Raw genomic sequence first — 19,266 nt, forward strand, 5'->3', positions numbered from 1 at the left:
TGGTTTGTCCTTTTTAATAGTTTCTATCTCTTTGTTGATATTCTCACTTTGTTCATGCATCATTTCCTGATTTTTTTTAAAGTCATCTATCTGTTCTCTTTTATCTCATTGAGCATCTTTATGACAACTATTTCTATGTTTTTTTCTCAAGCAGCTCATAGATCTGTGTTTCCTTAAGATCAGTTTTGAAGTATTTTATTTTTTTCCTTTGATTGGGCTACATTTTTCTGTTTCTTTGTAGCTAATTTTGTTTCATCTAGAAGGTCAGAGGCAAAAAATGCTTGCTAAGTCTGATTAAAAGAGCCCCAGTACCTTCAAGGCCTGTCTACTGTGGTACTGGAGTGATTATTTCTATATTATCTTCTTTACAGCTTGGTCTGGAGAGCCGCCTTAGACTCTCCAATGAATCTATTTAAACAGCTGTCTCTGTTACCTTGACTTGTCTCAGATTCCGTTGACCCAAGACGGGTCCTGGCACTAGGAATGTAAGACTGCCTCCATTATTTTGACTTGCTCCAGGTTAGGGAGAAGCTTATGCAAGGCTCCTACTGACTGTGTTTTATTTCTAGCTTTGATGTCTGGGCACTGATTTCCCTAGGTTTAACTACTTGCTCCATGTTAAGGCCATGCTGTGGAAATCTGTCTGTGTGACTGTCATGCAGTCCTGTCTATGTGATTGTCAGGGAGAACTGGACTGCCACAATAGGGCCTTCAGGAGGTGATTAAGTAATGAGGTCAGAGCCATCATGAATAGCATTAGGGCCTTTATAAAAGAGAAAGTTCATGGGTTTGCTCTCTGCTCTTCCACCATGTGAAGACACAGCCTTAATGTCCCTTTTTCTCTTCTACTGCTTCCACTATGTGAGGGGATAGTGTTCAGGCCACCATCTTGGAAGCAGAGATCAACCCTCAGAAGTGTGAGAAATAAACTTCTTTTGTTTAGAAATTACCCAGTCTCAGGCATTTTCAGTGAAAATTTCCATAGTGATGATTTCCAGCTTTGATTAGCTCATACTCTGTGCCCTGTCCTGCATGAAGTGTTTCATATGTGTTGTTCCACTCAATCCTCATAACATCCCTGTGATGTAGGTACTAGGTGGTGACGCTGCTGTTTTGCATTTGGGGTCACTGAAACTTACAGAGGTTTGTTAGCCTGCCCGATGTCAAAAACAGGAGGAGGCCAGGCACAGTGGCTCACACTTGTAATCCCAGCACTTTGGGAGGCTGAGGCGGACAGACAGGTTGAGTCCAGGAGTTCAAAACCAGCCTGGGCAACATGGCAAAACCTCATCTCTACAAAACGAAAATAGAAAAAAACTAGCTGGACATGGTGGTACGCATGTAGAGCAGGTAAAATGGACTAAGACAAGCCTGCCAAACATCACCAATTTCCCTACACCTTTTACTGAAATCTTTTCTTGGCTTTATAATGGCTTGGGTGCTGTAGCTTCTCAGCTGGTCTCTGGAATTCTCACACAGGTGTTCTGGCCCATATATTGTTGTTAACCTTATGTCTCTGAGCAGAAGGAGGGCTGAGAGCTGTTTAGTCCATCATCTTGCTGACATCACTGTGCAATATATTTTGACGTGGTCGCTGCAACTGCTCTGTAGTCAAAGGCCCATCTACGAGAACTGAGCACCACATCGCCACCACAGTGGCCCCTCCTGCCTCAGTGGCCTCCTGCCACCCCCGTGGCCCCTTGTTCTCCTGCACACAGTGGCAGCCCGTTAGGTGCCGATTCCCCAAGGCTCATCTTCCCCAGGTGAGCTGCATCTCTTCTCTCCACAGCACTCTGGCCCCCAGAAGCTTCTCCACATTGCCCAGGAGCTCCTGCACACCGAGGAGACCTATGTGAAGCGGCTGCACCTGCTGGACCAGGTAGCCCACATGGCTTGGGGGCAGTTTCAGTATCTCTTAGCATTGGCTGGGCATTATAGGTGCAGTATGAATGACTTAAATACTAAAACTCAGACAAATTTAAGTCTGGTCTACAAACTTTTTTTTTTTTTTTGAGACAAAGTCTCACTCTGTCACCCAGGCTGGAGTGCAGTGGCGCGATCTTAGCTCACTGCAACCTCCGCCTCTCGGGTTCAAGCAATTCTCCTATCTCAGCCTCCTGAGTAGCTGGGACTACAGGCACACGCCACCACGCCCAGCTAATTTTTGTATTTATAGTAGAGACAGGGTTTCACCATATTTATCAGGCTGGTCTTGAACTCCTGACCTCAGGTGGTCCACGAGCCTCAGCCTCCCAAAGTCCTGGGATTACAGGTGTGAGCCACAACGCCCGTCCTAGAAACTTATTTTTTGTTTTCAGTGCTTGTAGCTCTGAGGAAAAGGCTTTGCCAAGTCACCTGTGGGACATTTCTTCTAGGCAGCTGCATGATCTGAGCATGTAAATGGCTTCTGGATGTTTTTCTGCATAAGTACTTGGGACAGGGTTTGCCACTCATCTCTATCCACATGACAACGTGGGGTTTATGAGCACAGGAAATAAAGCACCCATGGAAGCTGGGGTTTTGACAGATGGTACTGCTGCTGTTTTTACCTCACGAGAAAGAAAAGGAAGTCTGAACCTTCCATTTTGCATGAGAGGTGGCTGAGGAAAGATGTCATTCCCTGTCCTCAGGGGACTGTCCCTGCCTCACCCACATCCGTAAGTCATAAGTGAGCTTGCATTAAGACCATGAGGTTGTCTGAACCAGTTCGATGAAAAGGGAGGACGATAATTCTGAAATTCATTAAGAAAACACAACGTGGCAGCAGCGGCCCCTCCCAAGCGCCCTCACCAGTGGCCGAAGCAGGGCGGCAACTGTGCTCAGTGGAAGAAGAGGCTCACTGGCCACACGTGGGCTTTTCTGTGCTCAGGTTTTCTGCACCAGGCTGACGGATGTGGGGATCCCTCCAGAAGTCATCATGGGCATATTCTCTAACATCTCTTCCATCCACCGCTTCCACGGGCAGTTCCTGCTGCCGGAGCTGAAGACGCGGATCACGGAGGAGTGGTGAGTACCATCTGCGGATGCCCATGGGGCCCCTCAAGTGGTCTCTAGACCTGGGTTCATGTGCCTGAGAGCCAGGCAAGTGCTGGGGTACTGTCTCATGGTGGCTGGGCGCCTCCCTTCTCTGCACGGTCCTGGGTCCGATCCAGACTCCACCCCTTCCTGGTTGGTGACCTTGACCGGCCACTTACGGTCTCCAAGGCTTAGTTCCTGAGAAAGCAGATGATGCGGAATGAAGGGCTTTTAACGCCCCACTTGGGGCTCTGAAACTAAAATGAGATTTGACATCTGGAAACACCACACAGTGGATAGTGCTAGTTGGTTTTCTTTTCCCTCCTAGCTTATACTCCATCTTTGTTTTAAAAATGCTGTTTTTCCCTCTCAACAGTGGACCTCAGATCCTCCTCCTGCTGTCCCTGTGGCCTGTCCCTCTGTCTCACTGCTGCTTCTGTTCATTAGCAGAGGGACAGCTTAGTGCAAGTCACAATTCATGAAACATCCCAGGCTAGCCCCCAGACTCATCAGTTCCCCACGTTGCATGTTGCGTTTCCCCTCATTCTGGGTGCCACTGCTGTTTGACTTAGGGTCTCTGCTGCCTGCGTCCTTTGCAGGCCCAGCTTCCCTCTGCATCAGGAGCCTGGCCCTTCTGTGTTCCACAAGCCCATTCTCCAAGCTGCAACCCAGGAGACCACAGAGGCTTGACTGGAATGGGAGGCCGGGGGGAGTCCTTTCACCTGTTGCTCAGGGAGGGCTGTGTCAGTTTATAAATCTGTACAAGGACATGGTCCAGCTGCCGAACAGGTTACATTGTGTCCCCGAGGCAGTCAGGACTGGATGCAGCCTTCTGGCTGACAAAAATCCATGCTTGGTAGAGACAGGTTTTCTCCTGCAAGGCCCTGGAGACTGCTAACTCATGAGTGCATGTGTGACCTCCTCTGCAACTTTTATAACAGCACAGGGGTCCAATGACTTAGCCACTCTGCCCTTTGGACTTTTTTTTTTTTTTTTGAAACAGAGTCTCACTCTGTCGCCCAGGCTGGAGTGCAGTGGCGCGCTCTCGGCTCACTGCAAGCTCTGCCTCCTGGGTTCACGCCATTCCCCTGCCTCAGCCTCCCAAGTAGCTGGGACTACAGGCGCCCGCCACCACGCCCGTCTAATTATTTGTATTTTTTTTTTAGTAGAGACGGGGTTTCACCGTGTTGGCCAGGATGGTCTCCATCTCCTGACCTCGTGATCCGCCCACCTCAGCCTCCCAAAGTGCTGGATTACAGGCATGAGCCACCGCACCCGGCCTGGACCTTTAATTAAATGTATGAGTGCAGTTCACAGTCACGCCTTAGTGATGGCTTTGTGCCTGTGGCTTTTTTCTTTCTTTTTGAAACAGTCCTAAGGTCAAAGACGATTAGTATATTTTTCTGTTTCTTGAAAATTATTTGCAAATCCCTGTCCAAAGCAGCTTTTTTCATTATCAGTACTACAAAGAGCTACTTTCCCCAGGACTTCGCCAGCATTGGATAGAACCGTTGTTTCTAATCTTTGCCCATTTAAAAGGAGCATAATGGTATTTTGTTGGTTCTCTTTGATAACTGTGGTTCATCATTCAAGCGATTCTGCTACTACTGTTATCTCCTGTGTCTGGGTCACTGGTTCTAAGCTTGCAGCTTGCACTTTTAACTGTTTTACAGGCATCTTTCATTTAAGTGCCCAGTTAACTATTTTCTACTCTACATGACATAGGGGAGGAAGCTAAGGCTCAGAGAGGGTGAACAGTTTGCTCACCATCACACCGAGCTGGCCTCCACCCCACACTCCCCTGGTGGAGTTCATGTCCACTAACCTCAGAGCCCCCATTGCACCCAGCTGTTTCTCTGATGATTCATTTCTCCACAAAGGGACACAAACCCACGGCTCGGGGACATCCTGCAGAAGCTGGCCCCATTCCTGAAGATGTACGGCGAGTACGTCAAGAACTTTGACCGAGCCGTAGGGCTGGTGAGCACGTGGACCCAGCGCTCCCCACTGTTTAAAGACGTCGTCCACAGCATCCAGGTAAGGCGGGCAGTGGGAGTGTGGACACGGATATTCTCAAGATGCACAGAGCCCAGTGTTTTATTTTTTAAAAACATATATATGTATATTTTACTCCAAAAAGTAACATATGACATTACTGGAATTTTGGAACATAGAGAAAATTAGGAAAATTATGGGATGTGCCCAGATGCTCTGTTGATGCTTTGAGCCTTACAATAACTCCCAGAGATGAATCAGCATTCCCATTGGAAAATCATGGCTCAAGAGGCTGTGCAAGCTACAGCATCACGAGCTATTATCTGATGGAACCTGAATTCAAAGGACAGTCTCTTGATGGCACAGTGTCCCTCGATATCTAGTGCAGGCATTTTTGTTTAAATGTTACATTGCTTTTTTGTTTTTCGCTTTCTGCTAACAGCCTCCTCACAGCCCTGGCTGCTCTTGTCTCCTATAGGGCTGGTCTCTTTCTTCTTGATTCACAAGGCTTTTATATGCTAAGAACATCAACTGCTTTCTGTCATGCATGTCACAGATTATTTTCCCCCATTGATCTTTTATTTTTTTATTTTATTTTTGAGACAGAGTCTCACTCTGTCTCCCAGGCTGGAGTGTGGTGACACAATCTCGGCTCACTGCAACCTCTGCCTCCAGGGTTCACGCCATTCTCCTGCCTCAGCCTCCCGAGCAGCTGGGAATACAGGCGCCCACCACCACGCCCAGCTAATTTTTTTGTATTTTTAGGAGAGATGGGGTTTCACTGTGTTAGCCAGGATGGTCTTAATCGCCTGACCTCATGATCCGCCCTCCTTGTCCTCTCAAAGTGCTGGGATTACAGGCGTGAGCCACCATACCCAGCCTGATCTTTTAACTTTGTGGTGTTGTTTGCCATACAGAATTTTTTATTTTTTATTTTTATTCATTTATTTTTTAATTTTTTTTGAGACGGAGTCTCGCTCTGTAGCCCAGGCTGGAGTGCAGTGGCACAATCTCAGTTCACTGTAAGCTCCGCCTCCCAGATTCACGCCATTCTCCTGCCTCAGCCTCCTGAGTAGCTGGGACTACAGGCACCCGCCACCACGCCCAGCTAATTTTTTGTATTTTTAGTAGAGACGGGGTTTCACCGTGTTAGCCAGGATGTCTTGATCTCCTGACCTTGTGATCCACCCGCCTTGGCCTCCCAAAGTGCTAGGATTACAGGCGTGAGCCACCGCGCCTGGCCCAGAATTTTTTATTTTTAAGTACCTCCACTCACCACTTCTTAAAATGTAAAGCTTATTTTTAAATGCATTTCCCACTACCCAAGACTATATAACCCCATCTTTACTAAAAATACAAAAATTAGCTGGGCGTGGCATGCCTATAGTCCCAGCTACTCTGAAATGAAGGCTGATTCAGGAGAATTGCTTGAACCGAGAGGCAGAGGTGGCAGTGAGCTGAGATCACGCCTGCCATGTCCTGGATGACGTCTGCCTGGGGACACTCGAGGCAGACACGGTCCCGGTTGCAGGCCAGCCACTGGTCTGCGCATCCCCTCATCCTAGGCAGATTGGGCACAGGGCCAGGCAGGCTGTGGGGAGGGCTGTCCACCTGGACTCAGTACCATCCAGCCATTCCCTGAAGGTGACTTTGCCCCCCGGGGATCCCAGGCCATATCTGCAGACATTGGGTACACCCAGCATCTGGTGGGTGGGGTCCGGGGATGCTGCAAAACACGTTGCAGCAGACAGGATGGCCCACCGCAGAGAATTCTCCAACCCGAATGTCCATAGTGCCCAGGCTGAGAAGCCCTGGTGTGGACAAAACAGGATCGCGTGACAGTCAAGTTGCCCATGGCCTTTTGCAGGTTTCCTTCCTTTAATTCAAAGCATATTTTAAACGTTAAACTTTTATTTTGAAATAACTTTAAACCTTAATGGGAAAGTTGCAAAAATGACAAATTGTTATGCATTATTAACATTTTGTCTGGCTTACTTTATTATTCTCTCTAAACTCATACAGATGATGATGACTTTTGAGCGTTTTGAAACTAAGTTGCAGACACCGTAACCCTTTATCACTAAATATGTGAACAAGGATATTCTCTTGCATACTCCTAGCACAGTGATCAAAATTAGGGATTTTACACTGACGTCCTGGTGCTATCTACTCCGCAGCCCACACTCAGATGTCACCGATTGTCCCAATAACGTTCTTGTTTTCTGATCCATAACCCAACCCAGGGCCACACATTGCGCTCATTATTGTATTTGTTCTCTTGGGTCTGGAACAGGCCTCTGTCCTTGTCTTTTTGAGGGGTGCAGCCTAGTTACTTGTAGACTGCCTGCTTGGGTTTTTCTGCTGTTTGTCCACAGTTTGATTGAGGCTGTGCCTTTTCCTGGAGTGAGGCTGTGCTCTTCTCCCTGCGTCCTGCCCAGTGACGCAGTCTCTGCATCCTAATCCTGGGGATATTCACTTGATAAAGGGCGTGTCTGTCACGACTCTTCAGGTGAAGCTGGGTTTCTTCCCCTATTAATAAGTTTCTTGGCCGCGCTTGGTAGCTCACGCCTGTAATCCCAGCACTTTGGGAGGCCCAGGTGGGCGGATCACCTGAGGTCAGAAGTTCGAGACCAGCCTGGGCAACATAGTGAAACCCTATCTCTACTAAAACTACAAAAATTAGCTGGGTGTGGTGGCGCACTCATACCTGTAATCCCAGCTACTTGGGAGGCTGAGACAGAATTGCTTGAGCTGGGGAGGCGGAGGCTGTAGTGAGCCAAGATCACTCCACTATACTCCAGGCTGGGCGACAGAGCAAGACTCCATCAAAAAAAAAAAAAAAAAAAGTTTCAGCCAGGCGCGATGGCTCACACCTGTAATCCCAGCACTTTGGGAGGCCGAGGTAGGCAGATCACAAGGTCAGGAGTTCGAGACCAGCCTGACCAATATAGTGAAACCCCATCTCTACTAAAAATACAAAAATTAGCCAGGTGTGGTGGTGTGCACCTGTAATCCCAGTTACTTAGGAGGCTGAGGCAGGAGAATCGCTTGAACCTGGGAGGCGGAGGTTGCAGTGAGCCGAGATCGTGCCATTGCACTCCAGCCCAGGCAACAGAGCGAGACTCCGTCTCAAAAAAAAAAAAGTTTCTTGTAGGGAGATACTTGGAGATTATGTGAATATCTTGACAGAAACAGTTGTTTTTATGAAGATTGTCGACTTGGGTTTCTCACCCTGTTGTATCCCAGGCATTTTTGAACTCATTTGAGCTGGAAGCCGTTCTGTTCTGGGCCCTGAGCCAGATGAGGGTGGTTGAGGCCCTCGAGTTGCTGGCAGGTGGGTGGGGAAGCTGGTGGGCAGGACGACAAAGTCAGCAGGCCCTCACAGGCTGCCCAGTGGGCATCGTCAGGGGAGGCAGAGGCAACGTGGCCCGGGCAGGAGGACCCGACTGGGGAGCACAGAGGTGACAGGTGGGCAGCATTCAGCGCACGTGTCTGGGGTTCAGATGCCAGATGGAGACATGGCAGCGAGGAGGTGCTGCAGGGTGCGAGGGGAGGCACAGGGAGCCGGTGAGCAGAGCTGGGCACGGGTGGAGCGCGAGGGTCTCAGCACCCGATTGGAACACTGGTGCATTTACATCGAGAGCAATCTGCAGAAGAACTCCCCAAGCTGCTTCTAGTCATAAGGACAAGCCCTGGCCTGATTCCCAGTGGGGATGGTTGGGCAAAGCTCTGCCTGATTTCTCAGCAGAGGGGTCGAGGGAGTCCTGCTTAGGCCCACGGATGGGTGAGAGTGGGGAGAAGCCACTCTTGACGGGAGGAGACAGTCCTGTCCAGGCATTTATTTTCACCACCGAGGATGCGTGTAAGAGAGCCAGCTCTGGGCCAAGGGCCAGCCTGCCTGGGGTTCCAGTTCTTGCTCCATTGGTCAGTCTCTCTGAGCCTCAGTTTCCCCCATTGTAAAGTGTGGTCTGTGCCAGCCATGTCTTGAAGGACAGTCAGTTCCGGGCAGCTTCCTGGGGCTGTGGTGGCCAGAAGCCGGGGTGGGGCTGGCATCCACACACGCGTCCTTGGGGTGCCCAATGCTCCCTCTGTCCCCACAGAAGCAGGAGGTATGCGGGAACCTGACGCTGCAGCACCACATGCTGGAGCCCGTGCAGAGGGTCCCCCGGTACGAGCTGCTGCTCAAGGACTATCTGAAGAGGCTCCCGCAGGACGCCCCAGACCAGAAGGATGCGGAGAGTGAGCTGGGGCCAAGGGCTCCCAGGAGGGTGCAGGGGCACCTGTCAAGAACTCTGGGGGTGGGGAGGGGGGGAGAGAGAGTCGTGGGGTCACGGGGGTACGGGAGAGAGAAACAGAGAGACCAGAGGGAAAGAGACAGAGACGGGGAGGGAGAGAGATGGAGACAGAGAGAGAGATAGGGAGACGTCAGGGAGAGGGAGAGGGAGGGAGAAACAGACAGAGGAGGGGAGGAGAGAGAGACACACAGAGACAGAGAAAGGAGGGGCAGAGAGAGAGAAAGAGAGAGAACGAGTGAGCCCCCTAGCAGCCCAGGAAGGGACTTAGTGTCTTTGAGGGCAGAGAAAAATCTCCCCTGCTTGAAGTATGCGGGTGGACATTGGTCTGGGGAAGGTGCTACTAAATGCTGGCCCTGTTCAGGAATGGGCCTCATGGGGCTGGTGGGGGCTGCTCCTGGTCCAAGGGCAGCAACTGGTGTGGCTGGCAGGCAACCCGGACAGGCGTCTGTGCAGAATCATGGGAGCCCCCTGCCTGGTATTGGCCCCAGAAGGGATGTGTCTGGAGGGTCTGAGGCAGGGTCACCGCCTTCCTCTGGGCCAGTCCTCTAGAGTAGCCCAGGCACCCTGGGAAAGGCCGAGAGCAGAGACAGATCCTCTCTCTGGAGGCAGCTGCCCTGGAGCCCCTCAGGCAAGCAAAAACAGAGCCACCGTGGCCCCAGGCTGAACCCAGTCTTCCTCCTGCAGGGTCCTTGGAGCTCATCTCCACAGCCGCCAACCACTCCAATGCCGCTATTCGGAAAGTGGTGAGTGTGGGGCTCCGGCGGCAACCGGCAGGGTGGTGCAGCAAGAGTGAGGGCCAGGGGCCCTTTTGGGCCAGCCCCTTCACCCCCATCCTTCAGGGGGCTCCACGAGTGACTCTTTTACACCTCCTTCCAACCCCATCCCCAGGGGGGTCAGCTGGACAGCCCCGCCCCTTGCTATAATAGATCTGTGTCCTTGGGACTTATTTAGCACTCTATGCCTTAGTTTCTCCATCTATAAAATGGGAGCCCCGACAGAGCCTGTCTCACTGGGCATCTGTGGAGAGTAAAAGAATCACTCTACGGGCCGGGCGCAGTGGCTCACTCCTGTTATCCCAGCACTTTCGGAGGCCGAGGTGGGCAGATCACGAGGTCAGGAGTTCGAGACCAGCCTAGCCAATATGGTGAAACCCCGTCTCTACTAAAAGTACAAAAATTAGCTGGGCGTAGTGGTGTATGCCTGTAGTCCCAGCTACTTGGGAGGCTGAGGCAGAAGAATCACTTGAACCTAGGAGGCAGAGGTTGCAGTGAGCCGAGATCGTGCCAGTGCACTCCAGCCTGGGCAACAGAGTGAGACTCCGTCTCAAAAAAAAAAGAATCACTCTACGGCCAGGCGCGGTGGCTCACGCCTGTAATTCCAGCACTTTGGAAGGCCAAGGCGGGCGGAGCATGAGGTCAGGAGATCGAGACCATCCTGGCTAATACAGTGAAACCCTGTCTCTACTAAAAATACAAAAAAATTGGGCGTGGTGGCAGGCGACTGTAGTCCCAGCTACTCAAGAGGCTGAGGCAGGAGAACGGCATGAACCCGGGAGGCGGAGCTTGCAGTGAGCCGAGATCACGCCACTGCACTCCAGCCTGGGCAACAGAGCAAGACTCTGTCTCAAATAATAATAAAAACAAAAATGTATAACAAACAAAAACCAGGGGAAAAAAAAGGAATTTCCTTTGTTTTCTAAGTATCCATTATGTTCCAGGTACTTTCCCTAGGCAGTTTCATTTAATTATACAAATCCGAGTCTTTTCACCCAAAACTCACACGCCTCTCAGAAGACGGCTGTTTCATGACTCCTAAAACACTAAGGAGAGTGAGAGCTGCAACATGTCCAGGGTCAGCCCCAAGTCCTGCCCCACAAAGTGGTCCCTGGCCTGCCCCGGAAAGTGTCGGCCATGTGTTACCATGGAACTCAGCCCTAAATGGCCTGAGCCCATGGCAACTTCTGTGTTCAAAAGCCTCAGCAAGGACAGGCGTGGTGTAATCCCAGCACTTTGGGAGGCCGAGGCGGGCGAATCACTTGAGGTCAGGAGTTCAAGACCAGCATGGCCAACATGGTGAAACCCTGTCTCTACTAAAAATACAAAAATTAGCCAGGCGTGGTGGCACACACCTGTAAGCCACCAGGTGTAGGGAAAAAAGAAAAAAAAGAATCAGTCTACATAGAATGCTCAGAACAGGACCTGCCTGGTGCAGGAAGTGTCAATGCTCAGTGTTATTGTCATTCATTCACTCACTAAAGCTGCATTAGTCCCTTCATGGACTGGCTCTGTGCTCACCCAGCCCCCCAAGACATGACAGGTACACACCCAGCCCTCTTAGTGCACACCAGGTGCTTGCCCAGCCCTCCCAGTACATGCCAGGTGCATGCATTTCTCCACTGTTAGACACCAGCTGCACACACAGCTCCCCAGTACATACCAGGTTCACACCCAGCCCCCCCGGTACACACCAGCTACACACCCAGCTCCCCAGTACGTACCAGGTTCACACCCAGCCCCACTGGTACACACCAACTGCACACCCAGCCCCCAGTAGTGGGCAGGTGCACACCCAGCTCCTCTGTGTATATACCAGGTAGCTGCCCATTCCCCCAGTTGTCAAAAGACCCTCACCCCTACCTTAGTCTGCTCCTCTAAGCTCTCTGCAGCTGGCTCCTCTAGTGCCCCCCACACCCTATGCCCACTTGCACCTACCTGCATTGGTGCCAGAGACGGAAGGGTCAGCCAAACCCAGCCGCCTCCAGGGTGTACAGGCTGAGATCACTCAGGTCCAAGGATGGGGCTTCCGAGGCACGGCAGGTCCAGACTTGGACATGTGGCTGTTGTCGAGGTTGCCGCAGGCTCAGCTCTGCGTTCTGCTACACTGGCGTCTGGCTCAGAGCTGGACCATGAGCTTTGACCCTGTCCCATCGCACTTCTGGGTGCTGGTTACCCATGTGACCGCCCCACCAGTCACCATGGCCAGGGGAAGGTGACATGGATTGTCTGAGTCTGGGTCTCAGATACTCAACTGACCTCTCTGTGCCTCAGTTTCCTTGTCTGTAAAATGAAGATAACAATGGCACTCACCTCACTAGGTGAGTTAAAACATGTATCATGTAGAACAGCACATGGCTCACAGCAATGGTTAGCTCTGTTGCTGTTTATCATTGTTATTATGCTCTACATGGTGAACTCCTATTCATCCTTCAATACCCAACTCAAACATCACTCTGTTTTCCCTCCCACCCTTGTCAGTAGCTCATTGCCCTCTCTGGATTCTGGGCCACGGTTGCAGGGAAGGACTCAGCGCATTTCTAGGTCACCAGCCACTCTCACAGACCTTTGGTGCCTGAGTCCCATGTCTCTTGCAGGAGAAAATGCACAAGCTCTTGGAGGTGTACGAGCAGCTGGGTGGGGAAGAAGACATTGTCAACCCAGCCAATGAGCTGATCAAGGAGGGCCAAATCCAGAAGCTGTCAGCCAAGAACGGCACCCCCCAGGACCGCCACCTCTTCCTGGTGAGCCTGGCCCCTGCCAGCCCAGCCGCAGAGCCTCCCTTGCCATTTGCCTCAAGCCCAGGGCAGTGCCAGGAGGGCTCTGGCTGCCCGAGGACATGGCTCTTCTGTGGCCTCTCCTACTGGGGACTCTGGCTCCCTCTGAGACCCTCAGCATCCCTCCCCCAGCCATGGGGAGCCTCCCTCCTCCACATCCAGACACCAAACTTTTGCCAGTGGCTCTTCCCCATTTGCTGCAAATATCTCATTTTTAAATCCCTCACAGCCAATACCTCTTTCCTCCCCAGAAATGAGCAGACTCCAGCTTGTAGCAACCAGGAGAGCACAGAGAACTGTAGCAGCGAATCACAGTTTCAACTATTCCTGAGCCAAACCCTGGCCGGGAGGGAGGGGGAAGGTGGGATGGAAGTGTAATTCGAGACCCACCCCGGGTGCCATGGCGCAGTAGAAACAGATGTGGTTCTTCTTTCCTCCTCCATTTTCCTCTACCTTCTGATTCTCCTTGAATAAACAATTATTTCTTCAAAAGGTTTTTAAGTTTTTAAAAATTACGTTAACTAAAACTCATTTTTGCTTTACAATTCTGACTTTTGACTAATACAGTTGTGACCACAATCAAGTTACAGAACAAGTTTTTGTTTTTGTTTTTGTTTTTGTTTTTTAAGACAGAGTCTCGCTCCGTCGCCCAGGCTGGAGTACAATGGCTCAATCTCGGCTCACTGTAACCTCCACCTCCCAGGTTCAAGCAGTTGTCCTGCCTCAGCCTCCTGAGTAGCTGGGATTACAGGCGTGCGCCACCACGCCCGGCTAATTTTTGTATTTTTAGTAGAGATGGGGTTTCACCATGTTGACCAGTCTGGTCTCGAACTCCTGACTTCAGGTGATCCGCCCACCCAAAGTGCTGGGATTACAGGTGTGAGCCACCTCACCTGGCCAAGTTACAATTTGATCACTACCCCCGCCCACCCCCCCAAGTTCCCTTGTCCCACCCCTTTGTGGGCAAGCGCTCGCCTGCCCTGGCAACCATGGATCTCTTCTCTGTTTCTAGAATTTTGCCTTTCCCAAATGTCACATCAATGCCATGAGATGAGTCTGGCTCCTTTAGCTCACCATGTGGGTTTGAGAGATTCATCCATGTTGGTGAAGGTATCAGTAGCTCATTCAAAAGATTTGGTTTGGCTGGACATGGTGGCTCATACCTGTAATCCCAGCACTTTGGGAGGCTGAGGTAGGCGGATCACCTGAGGTCAGGAGTTTGAGACCAGCCTAACCAACATGGCAAAACCCCGTCTCTACTAAATATGCAAAAATTAGCCGGGCATGGTAGCACCTGCCTGTAATTCCAGCTACTTGGGAGGCTGAGGCAGGAGATTTAAACACGGGAGACGGAGTTTGCAGTGAGCCAAGATCGCGCCATTGCACTTCAGCCTGGGCAACAAGAGCAAGACTCCATCTCAAAAAAATTTAAAAAAGTGTTTTTTTTTTAAATTATACAGTTAGCTCATGTTCATGGTTTAAAAATTTAAAAATAGAAATGAACAAAAATAAAGCTAGCGACTAGAGTCTCCTCACTCAAAGATGTAACCATAGTTAAAATTACTGCACATATCTTTTAAAGATATTTTTCACTTTAAAACATTAAAAAAAAATGAAAAGGATCCCATGTGAGAAGCTCGCTGGGGCCCCTGGGGTGGCCTGCGGGCAGCTCTCGTTCCTCACCTGTGCCATCCCTCTTGCAGTTCAACAGCATGATCCTTTACTGCGTGCCCAAGCTGCGGCTCATGGGCCAGAAGTTCAGCGTCCGGGAGAAGATGGACATCTCAGGCCTCCAGGTGGGTGAGCTCCTCCATCTCAAACCTGTCCCCCTGGAAGGGGCACTGAGCAGGGCTGGGGACACCGGGCTCTGGCCGCTGAGGCACTCACCTCTGTGCAGCCTGGCACCCCTACCTGCTTTTCCGAGCCATAGACCCTATCTGTGACCAAGGCATTGCCTCAGTCCTGGTGCCCCAGGCTGGAAGGGCAGGATTCCACCCTTCTCTGCTTGGCCTACCTGCCACGTTGCTGTCAACTCCCCTTTCTGCAGAGCCTTGGAGGATGCAGGGGGCAGTAGGGATGGCACCAGGACCTGGACTGAACCCTGTCACCTGTGAGACTGGGACTTGGGGCCCTATTTACAAACCCAAACATGAAGCCCAGGGTTGCAGGGAGAAATCCTGGCTGGGGTGGGGGGACCTGCTTCCCTTGCCTGGTTCCTGGGTCCTGAGCTCTTTCCTGTCCTCCTGCACCGGAGCCGGGGGAGAGTTCCAGGCAGATCTGTAGCATGGTCCAGAATTACCTTCTTTTTTTTTTTTTTTTTTTTTTTTGAGACGGAGTCTCGCTCTGTCGCCCAGGCTGGAGTACAATGGCATGATCTTGGCTCACTGCAACCTCCACCTCCTGGGTTCAAGGGATTCTCCTGCCTCACCCTCCCATGTAGCTGCGATTACAGGTGCGTGCCACCACGCCCAGCTAATTTTTGTATTTTTAGTAGAGACGGGGTTTTGCCATGTTTGCCAGGCTGGTCTCGAACTGACCTCGTGATCCACCCGCCTCGGCCTCCCAAAGTGCTGGGATTACAGGCGTGAGCCACTGCACTCAGCCTAGTTAGTCATTATTTTTAATGGTATTTCTTAACCTGGAGTGCAATGGCGCAATCTCGGCTCACTGCGACCTCCACCTCCTAGGTTCAAGGGATTCTCCTGCCTCACCCTCCGGAATAGCTGTGATTACAGGTGCGCGCCACCATGCCCAGCTAATTTTTGTATTTTTAGTAGAGACGGGGTTTCACCATGTTGGTCAGGCTGGTCTCAAACTCCTGACCTCGTGATCCACCCGCCTTGGCCTCCCAAAGTGCTGGGATTACAGGCGTCAGCCACCATGCCCAGCCATGACCGATTTTTTGTAGAGAAACACTAGAAAAGTGGTTTATTCTAACTACTATAAAAAGCTGGACACGTAGTTTTGGTGGCTCACGCCTACAATCCTAGTACTTTGGGAGGCTGAGGTAGGAGGATCACTTGAACCCAGGAGTTCGGGACCAGCCTGGGCAATGTAGTGAAACCGTGTCTCTATAAAAAATAAAAAATTAGCCAGGCATGGTGGCACACATCTCTATTCCCAGCTACTTGGGAGGCTGAGGTGGGAGAATTGCTTGAGCCCAGGAGGTCAAGGCTGCAGTGAGCTATGATTGTGCCACTCACAGTGCTCCAGCTTAGCTGACAGGGCAAGACCCTGTCTCAAAAATAATTTTAAAAATAATAATGAAACAACCTTAAAAAAAAGGTATTTTCTGTAGTTAGTGTTTTTTTTCTTAACCTGAATTCAGAGAATTTCAAGGTAAGAAGGAATTTTTGGTGGCATTAAGCAAATGATTACATATTTTGATTTAGCAAATATTTTTGGAGCACCCATTAATTCAAAGCCCTCCCTACAGGGGACAGGGACCCATTCCAGTCCCCCAGCTACCACTGCAATGAGACATGGAACAGGCGTGAGCTACTGCACCCAGCCATGGTCTCTGTGGTCTCATCCTGATGGAAGAGGATGGAATCTGTGGCTGCGGTTCTATGAAGAAGTGACCCCATTTTCATTAGTTCTGGGCACACATTGTCCTATTTACATCTCTAATCTCAGGGCGCACCTGCTCAGGGGCTCAGACTCTGCAGGGTGGCTAAGGCCATCCTCGCTCTTCTCATCAGATCTCTTTCCATCCTAAGGGGACGTGGCTGCTGTGGGGGGCAGTGCCCAGTGGTGCCTGTGGGGAATGGCTTGGCTTCAAGGAGGATGGATGGGGCGACATGGGGAGGAGGCCTGACGGGCTGGGTGTTGGGGGGTGGGTTTGGTCAGCAGAGCTCCAAGCACAGAAGATGAGTGGTCCTAGCTGTGTCTGAGCAGGATGGGAGGCCCGCTGTCCCTGATGGACCAGCTCATGCAGCAGCCACGGTGACCTGAGCCTCTGCGCCCCTCTCCCTGCAGAACTGTGGGGCTGCAGGCTCACCTCTGTTACCTCCTTGGGGAAACACTTCTAAGTCAGAAAACATGAGGCTGGAGCTAAAATGACCAGCTTGGGTTTGCTTTGTTCTTTGTTCTTGCCCCTTCAGGTGCAGGATATCGTCAAGCCAAACACAGCACATACATTCATCATAACGGGAAGAAAAAGGTCCCTGGAGCTGCAGACGCGGTACGGAACGGGCTGTTTCTAGTGAATGTCTTTGACCTCATGTCTTCTTTTTCTAAACTGGTTAACCTTGTAATATATTTTTATTTATGCATGGCTTAAAATTTAATAGTACTGTTACCGAAGCACCAGGGTTCCGTCTAGGTCCTGCGCTTGCTGCACAGAAAGCCAATCACTGAGATGATTATTGCCAAGGAAGAAGCTTTAATTGGCCGAGGAGATGGGAACTCAGTCTCAAATCCATCTCCCTGACCAACTAAAACTAGGGGCATACACAGCAGGGAATAAATGTAACAATGTGTAAGAAAACAGGAACTAGGGAGGGGCAAGAAAGCAATCATGATGAATAAAGGGTCTGGGCATCTCATTGTCTGGATGTGGTGACCTGGTGAGTTTCAGTCCCTTGGTGGTTTTTTTGAGAGGCCTGAAGGTGTTTTCTGAGGAAGGAACTCAGATAAAACAAATGTTAACTTTCAAGCTTTAAGACCAGAAGGGTCAATTTGTATGTTTATCAGATAAACTATCTATGGGACTCAGGGCGGTTTCAGTACCAAGGGAAGTTGATGAAAATTAAGCCTCTGCCCACCTCCTGTTCAGCAGGCCCAGCACATTCTTATACTCTCTGGAGTATCCTTCTAGGATTTTCTTTTTTTTTTTTGAGACGGAGGTTCGCTCTTGTTGCCCAGGCTGGAGTGCAGTGGCAAAACCTCGGCTCACTGCAACCTCCACCTCCCAGGTTCAAGTGATTCTCCTGCCTCAGCCTCCTGGGTAGTAGGGATTACAGGCGCCCATCACCACGCCAGGCTAATTTTTTGTTTGAGTGAAAACCCAACGGGGTTTCACCATGTTGGCCAGGCTGGTCTCGAACTCTTGACCTCAGGTGATCCACACCCCCTCAGCCTCCCGAAGTGCTGGGATTACAGGTGTGAGCCACCGCTCCCAGCCCCTTCTAGGATTTTCCATGCACATGCATATATATCTGTTTTAAATCACAGATGGCTGTTTACTGTATAACCTGTCATGCACCTTGCTTTTTCACTTAATTTGTCAAGAATCATCCCATATCTGCACACCATTCCTAAAGCAACATAATTTTCCATTATGATCATTAGCTAGTTCCCACTGACGAGGACCTGGGCTCCTCCCGAACCTGGCCATCGCAAATGCTGCTGCAAGTAGTGTCCTTGTTTTTAGGTGTTTCTGCATATGTGTAATTATAGCCATCAGACAGATTGCTGACATAGATTTGCTGGTCACAGGGTAGTGCATCTGTTTCAAATTTTGGTGGCTGTTGTCACACTATCCTTTAAGGTGATGTCAGGCTGTGCTCTGACTAGCCATACATGGGAGTTCTGTTCTCCCACACCTCACCAACAGTGGGATCTTCATAATGACCCATTATGGTCCAAGGAGGCACTAAATTACAGCCACTGCAGAGGGCTCCACATGGCTCACCTGGCCCCACCAGGTCACGAGTGTTTTGAGGCCCTTGGGGCCAATCTTCCAATCCTTGAGCTGCGTTGACAAGCCAGTGCGTGGCTCGGGTGTGCTGCAGGGCTGAGAGAGGGCTGGTCATTTAGAGTCAGTATCCAAGACTGGATTAATACAAGACTGTTTTGGTTTTATAGGACAGAGGAAGAGAAGAAAGAATGGATTCAGGTGAAGCTTCTAAAGTTGTAAAGTAACCAAATGACCAAGTGATTGAGCAGTAAGGCCATTCATGTTGGGGCAGAGGGTGGGGGCCCTGGCCTCCGGGACTGCTGGCCTTGTGCTGCACCCTGCAGGGATGCAGTGACCACACTGTGCCTTCATAAGCACCTTCAGATGCCACAAGCCTTTCAACTCATTCATTTCTTTGAAGGCCCCCAAATAAACATGAACGAGCCTGGTGGAGTCACAGGCCAGGTTCCCCGCTCAGGGTGGATCTCCTCAATCTGGACAGCTCCAAGGGGAGACCACATCATTGCTAGGGGGGAAGGGAGATGGCCAGTGGCCTGGGCATTGTTCTGGGAACGCCAAGGCCCGTCGTTGGGACAGAGGCAGGCGTGTCCCTCCTGTGGGTAGCATCCTCCCATGCTCCTTGATAGTCCTCACTGTTGTGTTGCTGTGTCCAGATCATCCAGGCCACCATCGAGAAGCACAAACAGAACAGCGAGACCTTCAAGGCTTTCGGTGGCGCCTTCAGCCAGGATGAGGACCCCAGCCTCTCTCCAGACATGCCTGTGAGTCAG

The 19,266-nt window shown here is 50.7% G+C and overlaps 1 protein-coding gene and 1 long non-coding RNA gene across 5 annotated transcripts in view; one reads left to right on the top strand and one right to left on the bottom strand.

The window, feature by feature from the left end:
• The window catches only part of FGD3 (FYVE, RhoGEF and PH domain containing 3), a 67,846-nt gene that overhangs the window by 32,702 nt on the left and 15,878 nt on the right, over positions 1–19,266 (top strand). For 3 of the 4 annotated variants that reach the window (XM_054500421.2, XM_054500419.2, XM_054500420.2), the window contains exons 4-13: positions 1,790–1,879; positions 2,870–3,006; positions 4,896–5,052; positions 9,111–9,249; positions 9,990–10,048; positions 12,676–12,822; positions 14,559–14,651; positions 16,959–17,038; positions 18,664–18,694; positions 19,150–19,257. In XM_054500421.2, the coding sequence (XP_054356396.1) occupies positions 1,790–1,879; positions 2,870–3,006; positions 4,896–5,052; positions 9,111–9,249; positions 9,990–10,048; positions 12,676–12,822; positions 14,559–14,651; positions 16,959–17,038; positions 18,664–18,694; positions 19,150–19,257 (1,041 nt within the window). The remainder of the gene's footprint in view (positions 1–1,789; positions 1,880–2,869; positions 3,007–4,895; positions 5,053–9,110; positions 9,250–9,989; positions 10,049–12,675; positions 12,823–14,558; positions 14,652–16,958; positions 17,039–18,663; positions 18,695–19,149; positions 19,258–19,266) is intronic. The other variant, XM_054500422.2, reaches the window with a different exon arrangement.
• LOC129043646 (uncharacterized) lies at positions 6,987–13,766 on the bottom strand. Its single transcript, XR_008504492.1, has 3 exons — positions 13,749–13,766; positions 12,017–13,320; positions 6,987–9,302 (listed from the first exon to the last, which is right to left on the bottom strand). It is a non-coding gene; the product is annotated as an uncharacterized LOC129043646 (long non-coding RNA).

Source organism: Pongo pygmaeus, chromosome 13 (assembly GCF_028885625.2).
Source record: "Pongo pygmaeus isolate AG05252 chromosome 13, NHGRI_mPonPyg2-v2.0_pri, whole genome shotgun sequence".
Classification (NCBI taxonomy): domain Eukaryota; kingdom Metazoa; phylum Chordata; class Mammalia; order Primates; family Hominidae; genus Pongo; species Pongo pygmaeus.